The sequence below is a fragment of the Pithys albifrons genome, chromosome 4, assembly GCF_047495875.1.
Source record: "Pithys albifrons albifrons isolate INPA30051 chromosome 4, PitAlb_v1, whole genome shotgun sequence".
Taxonomy (NCBI): Eukaryota; Metazoa; Chordata; class Aves; order Passeriformes; family Thamnophilidae; genus Pithys; species Pithys albifrons.
Genome location: NC_092461.1, coordinates 1,972,026 through 1,978,496, shown reverse-complemented (window position 1 = coordinate 1,978,496; position 6,471 = coordinate 1,972,026). Strand labels below are relative to the sequence as shown.

At 48.9% G+C, this 6,471-nt stretch overlaps 1 protein-coding gene across 1 annotated transcript; it reads right to left on the bottom strand.

Annotated features, from left to right (window-relative positions):
- Positions 1–2,296: 2,296 nt before the first annotated feature.
- Positions 2,297–6,023, bottom strand: NHLRC1 (NHL repeat containing E3 ubiquitin protein ligase 1). The gene has a single exon (XM_071552957.1). The coding sequence runs from the start codon at positions 5,800–5,802 to the stop codon at positions 4,663–4,665; it is 1,140 nt and encodes a 379-aa protein (XP_071409058.1). The 5' UTR covers positions 5,803–6,023; the 3' UTR covers positions 2,297–4,662.
- Positions 6,024–6,471: the final 448 nt, after the last annotated feature.

Sequence of the window (6,471 nt, the reverse complement as noted above, 5' to 3'; positions counted from 1 at the left end):
AGCTGTATTAAGGTACCAACCTTGTAATGGGAACCCTGAGATGTGTTCAGTTCTGGGCCCCTCAGTTCAGAAAGGATATTGAGGGGCTGGAGCGAGTCCAGAGACGAGCAACGAGGCTGGTGAAGGGACTGGAGCACAAGTGCTGTGGGGAGAGGCTGAGGGAGCTGGGGCTGTTCAGCCTGGAGAAGAGGAGGCTCAGAGGTGACCTCAGCACTGTCTGGAACTCCCTGAAGGGAAGTTCTGGCCAGGTGGGGGTTGGTCTCTTCTCCCAGGCACTCAGCAACAGGACAAGGGGGCACGATGGGCTCAAGCTCTGCCAGGGGAAATTGAAGTTGGAGATCAGAAAAAATTCTTTACAGAGAGAGTGCTCAGGCATTGGAATGGGCTGCCCAGAGAGGGGGTGGATTCCCCATCCCTGGAGGTTTTTAAACACAGATTGACCGTGGCACTGAGTGCCATGATCTGGTAAAGGGACTGGAGTTGGACCAAGGGTTGGACTCGATGATCTGGGAGGTCTTTTCCAACCCAATCGATTCTATGATTCTATGTGGCCTCGAGTCTGCCAAAGCTTTCCTTGATTCTCAGCTCTCCTCTCTGCAGCTGCAGGGCCAGGACATTTGCACTGATTGCCTCAAAGACAGGTTGGAGTGCCAAGTTCAGAATTATTTGTAAATCTCTTGGAAAGCAGCAGTGAGGAAAAGGTGTAAATGCATCATCTGCTCCCTGAGGACCTCTGCAGTGTCAGAGAGCTTTGAAGCTGTCCAGGAGAATCAGAGATGAAGCACTTCAGAGAAAGGCTGGATGTTTATGCAACAGTATCAAACGGGTGCTGGCTGTTTTCTGAACCATCTGTCAGCTCTCCTGAGATGCCTGGATGAAGGGCAAGCTTTAGAACTCATTTACAAAATGTGTGTATTATTTTTACTCCTGTGGACACAAGCTGTGACTCACAGGTGACTTGTCAACTGTAAGGACAGACCTCTGAGAAGGGTCATAAAAACACCCCAAACACTGAAGAGAAAGAAAGGAAAGCAAATTCCTCCTGTGCAAGGTGATCTCAGGGGAGAACTCTGCTTTTTTCTGACCTTCATCCCTTCCAGAATTTAAAGGTGTTCTGTATTCAAGGTCAGCATTTTGATGGACCTGCTCTATAAAACTCCTCGTGGTTTGGGAGCTGGATATTATTACAGGAGGTCTCCTCCTTCCCTGAAATCAATGTTTGAAAACTGCTTTGAGAAAATACAAACACCAAACTGATGTGCCCACAAGGGGGCTGGAGGGAACAGACATGCTCAAATGGCCAAAAAGAAGTAAATTTTACCTTTGTTTTTCCCTTTCACCCTTCTCTTCATCCACCAATCTGAAAAATACATTATATTCTTTATCTAAATTTTCTCCACAAGCAAAACAACAAATCTACGTTACAGAACACCATTTCAATACACATTTCTGAGACCCCTCTGACTCCTTTAATTCCTCAACACTGTAAACATACCCTGATATATTTCTATGCAGCGATGGCAATCTGAGATCAGTGCTTAAAAATAAACCCAGTAGGAATTGCCATGTGTGTGTGCACAACAGACACAGCAGTCCCTACCAGGGACTGAAGAGATGACATTAAAAGGATACTGTCCATTATATTTATTTGCTTTTAATCCAGGTGGCTAAAGCATGAGGTGCAGAGTTATGCAAAAGTGGTGGGGTTTAGAAAATAATAATATAATAATAATACAGTAATTATAACTGAAGTGATCAGACAGTCCCACATTACTTTCTAGATGAAGTGGCCACCACTCTTTTGCAAAGGTGAGCACACATCTACTTATCCCCATTCCAAGCACGACCCAGACCCCCAAAAGCATCACCTACCTAAGGATGTCTGTTCAACTATGGGCCCCTCACCATTTGCCATCCCTTTCTCAGAACACAAGGTTTTGTTTTGCTGAAATCTGTGACTAAATTCCAACAGATCAGCAGGAGCACACGTCCCTCTTACCTGTCTGTCAAAAGAAAGTTTTCAGCTCTACTGCTGCATTTTCCTGCACAATGAGGAACTCAGAATTTTTTATACTTTGTTTTATACAGTGAATTATTGCTTCTCAATTTAGGCACCTGCATCAAATGAACTAAGAGAAGAATGTAATGGTCCTTTGATGCAGGTACAACACTAAGCAAGCACCAAGTTATAGTAAAAGCAAAGCAGCTGCATAGTCCAGAATAAGTCTACATTTACTTTCAGTAGGCAGGTAAAGCAGAAACTGCAGGAGATGGCACACAGCAAACTAGGTAGAATAAAGGCACAAGGTTTATTTTGTTTACAAACACAAAAATCAAGTGTTTTCTAGTCATTTACCAAGGCAGACAGAAGCAGAATGGGCAACAATGGGAGTTTCTGTAGATTTCAAAACAAAATGAGTCAAATGTTTAAAAATCAGCATTTCAGCTACTGGAAAGTTGTCTACATGGTGGGAGGTCCCAGGAAATTTAGCCATCCACAAGTTCAGCAGCAAAACCAAGCTCCTGGTGCACAGGGAGGTTGGAGGAGAGGAAATTCAGAGCCCGTGGTTCAGAAGTGGTGCTGCTGCAGCAAATTGTTAATTATGTATGAATTGATGACATTTGTATGCATTTTGCCACACAGCAGCCCCCCCAAGGGAGTGTTATCCCATTGGTTCTATATTCCTCAAACACAGATGTCTCCTTGGCACCTAGAAAGGAATATATAACCCAAGTGGAGGCTTCTCTGAGTGAATTCCCCTCCTGATCTCTCTCAGGGCCATACCCCTTCTGCTGCAGAACAGCCAAGGAGGATTTCTCGTTCTTCCAAAGCACTTACTGTTTGGCCTGGCTGAAAAGAACCCTGGAAAAGACCAAATTTACAGGTCCATATAATTTTCAATGGCAACAAATGGCCCTACAACAACTTCAGCAGGTTATTGCCAGACAGCAAAAGAAACCATTTACAGGGCATGGTATTGTAACAGAGAAACCCACAATGAAAATATATGAGGAATTTTCACTTCATTACTCAAATATAGGAATAAGCAAATCATGCTTTCTTGGCAGGTCACTGTTCAACTAACCTTTACAAACAGCTGCATTTAATAGATTTGTTTTGTTTCTATAAATATAAATATTGTTTAATATAAATATTGTTTAATATAAATATTGTTAAATATAAATATTCACATACATTGTCTGAATTAAGAGGGCTAAACTGCTCCAGTTTAAAGTAAGTATTTGGTAAATTACTGGTGCAGCAATACGTGCAGTTATTAAATGCCCTGAAGTCAGACCTAAAGCCAGATTAAAAATTTAGATAAAAAGACTGCCTGTGAATTTCCAATTACATTAGTTAATATTAATGACTTCAGTTACCAAATAAATTACCCCAAAAGTTTTATGCCCTTTTAACCTACTTTACCTCAGGTAGCATTTACATTTACATCTAACTTCATTTTAACACTGAACCACCTAACTAATCATTTTAGCAGCAGGTAAATGTCTAAAAACCCAGCAGTGATTTCTAGCAGGGGTGTTCAATCCTTCTCAAAATAATTCAGATATACTGAAATTTCCACTGTGCAATAAGGCAACAAAACTTGTGTCCACGGCAAAATTATCTATAAGAGAACATAAACTGAGCCAAACCTCCTGTGTATTCCCAACCAACAAAACATCATCTGGAAGTTAGGAAAAAAAATGGGGGTTACTTCCCCCTTCCTCTATTACTTCTCACTAACATTTCACTTTGCAGTCAATCCTCGAGTTTGGGGTGCAAAAGCACCATATTAGTGACAAAACAAGGGCAGGCAGCACAGAAAACCTTCTAAGTGCAGCTGTGTCAGCAGCACAGCCAGCCCACATTTACACATGCAGGAGTATTTGTGGTCTAAACACAACTACTTCAAGGAGCTTTTAGGGAAAGCTGCCCATGCTGTGGAACCACACACCAGATTATCTCCAGGTAAAGACACAGATTTAATCATTTTAGAGGAAGACAGTGTTCCAGCAACAAACCTAATAAAGTTGGGAATAAACTAGCAGAGAGAAGGATGTTCCCAGAAATGTGTTTTCCTGGTGTGGAAAAAACAGGCTTTGAACATCGTGTAATTCACTCATCAGTGAGTCGAACAAGAGGGCAGAGAATGTTCATCATTCGCCATCACAATGATCTGAGCTGGATTGAGGTAACCTTGAATGGAACTTCCCATTCTCCTATCCTTTTGTCAAGCTAAACTCCTTTCTTGTGGAAACAAGAAAGCTGAAATTCCTGGAAACTGAAGTTCTGTCACCCCCATGAGTGTATCTGTGTTTAATTAAGAACAATGAAAACCAAAGTGCTGGGAAAGGTAAATAAATGACACATCACTTTCACAACTGCTGGTCTTTGATCACTCGCCGCAAGAGGACCAAACCCATTTGATGGTGAAGATATGGACCAGTTTTAAAATGCCACGTTATTTGTTTGGTTGATTCATTGTTGACTACGGGCAGGTCTACTGGCACAGGTAGGCAAAAGGTCCGACAGAAGTTCTGCAGGAACCGTGGCACGTTGGCTGGGGGGAATTGATCACTTCAAGGGCAGAAACCTCCAAGCAGCAGAACTTTGCATGCTCTGTGGCCAAAAGCAGCTGGAGCCTGGAGCAGTAAACCCGTTCAGGTAGTGCTATATATTTTTATTGCATGATCACCGCTGTCTAAAACGACGAGGGAATCGTCTGCCATGTAAGTCAGTCCCACAGGGTAAGAAAGCCCGTGGCTTATCAGAGGATTAAACACGGGAAACTCCTTGGGTTTCCCTAAGCATATTACAGCCCGCCTACAAACATCCGTGACTACAACACGACCCTCTCTGTCAAAGGCCACAGCCGTGGCGTGTATACTGGAGTGGAAGACGAGGTCCAGCCCGAAGTTGTCCACCTGGGCGACGAGCTCCATCTCCGCGCTGAGTATCTTCACGCGGGTGCTGCCCTTGCGCGCTCCTGGAGCCTTGAGGTGCTCCACGACGGCGACATTGCCCGATGTGCGGCAGACGGCCACGGCCCTGGGGCTGGCGAGTTTCTCCCGGACCCGCTGGCACCTCCTCAGCTCGCCCCGGGGGAAATCAGCCGTCAGGCGGAACAGCGCACCCGCCTCCGCGTCCGTCAGCATCAGCTCGCCCGTGGCCGTGGCATCCAAGCCCCAGGGCAGGCAGAACCCTTCCCGCACCGCCAGCACGCCCCTGCCCTCCACATCGAAGGCCTTCACGGCGCGGTCCCCGCCGTCGGTGACCACCACGTGCCCGTCGGGCGTGACGGCCACGTCGAGCGGGTACTTCACCTCGCCGCCCGCGTCCCCCCGTGCCCCGAAGCGCCGCAGGCACAGCCCGCTCGGGTCGAATACGTGGATCCTCTGCTCGCCGTCGTGTGCCACGGCCAGGCGGCCCGAGCCGGGCCAGGCTGACACCCCGGTGGGGTTCAGCAGCGAGCCCCAGCCGCCCAGGCACCGCCGCAGTCTGAACGCCGCGGGGGCCGCCCCGCCGATGCTGCTGCCGCTTCCCGGGGCCGGGGCGAGGCGGCCGGAGGGGCCCAGCAGCTCCAGCAGCTGCAGCAGCGGGCGGCACTCGCTGGTGCTGGCGGGGCTGCAGGGCCGGCGGCAGAACGGGCACTCGAGACGCGGGGCCAGCGCGGCCACGCAGCCCCCGCACAGGACGTGCCCGCACGGCAGGTTGAGCGGCCGCCGCGGCACGGACGGGCCGTAGCGCTCGAAGCACACGCGGCACTCCAGCAGGCTCAGCTCCGCCTCGTCATCTTCCATCCCGAGGAGCCGGAGGGCTCGGAGCACACCCGGAGCTCCAGCAGACTCAGCTCCGCCTCGTCATCCTCCATCCCGAGGGGCCGGAGGGCTCGGAGCACACCCGGAGCTCCAGCAGACTCAGCTCCGCCTCGTCATCCTCCATCCCGAGGGGCCGGAGGGCTCGGAGGACACACGGAGCTCCAGCGGGCTCAGCTCCGTCTTGTCCTCCATCCCGGCCCCGGGGCAGCCCCCGGCGGGGCGGGCGCTGAGCGGGACGGGCGGGCGGAGCGCCCTCTGCGGGACAGCGGTGGGATCGCGCGGCATCCTTGGTATTCACCGGAGCGCTCAAATACCCACCACATCCCACAGACATCCAGTACCACACCACTCCTACTGCTATTTATACCCCTACCACACTAAGGAAGTAAGCCAGAGTTTCACATAATCATGGAATTAACTGGGTTGGAAGAGACCTCCGAGATCATCAAGTCCAACTCTTGATCCAACACCACTGTGATCACCAGATCATGCCACTCAGTGCCACATCCAGTCTCATCTTAAAAACCTCCAGGGATGGTGAATCCACCACCTCTCTGGGCAGGGCATTCCAATGCCTGACCACTCTCTCTGTAAAGAATTTCTTTCTGATATCCAACCTAAACCTCCCCTGGCACAGCTTATGCCTGTGCC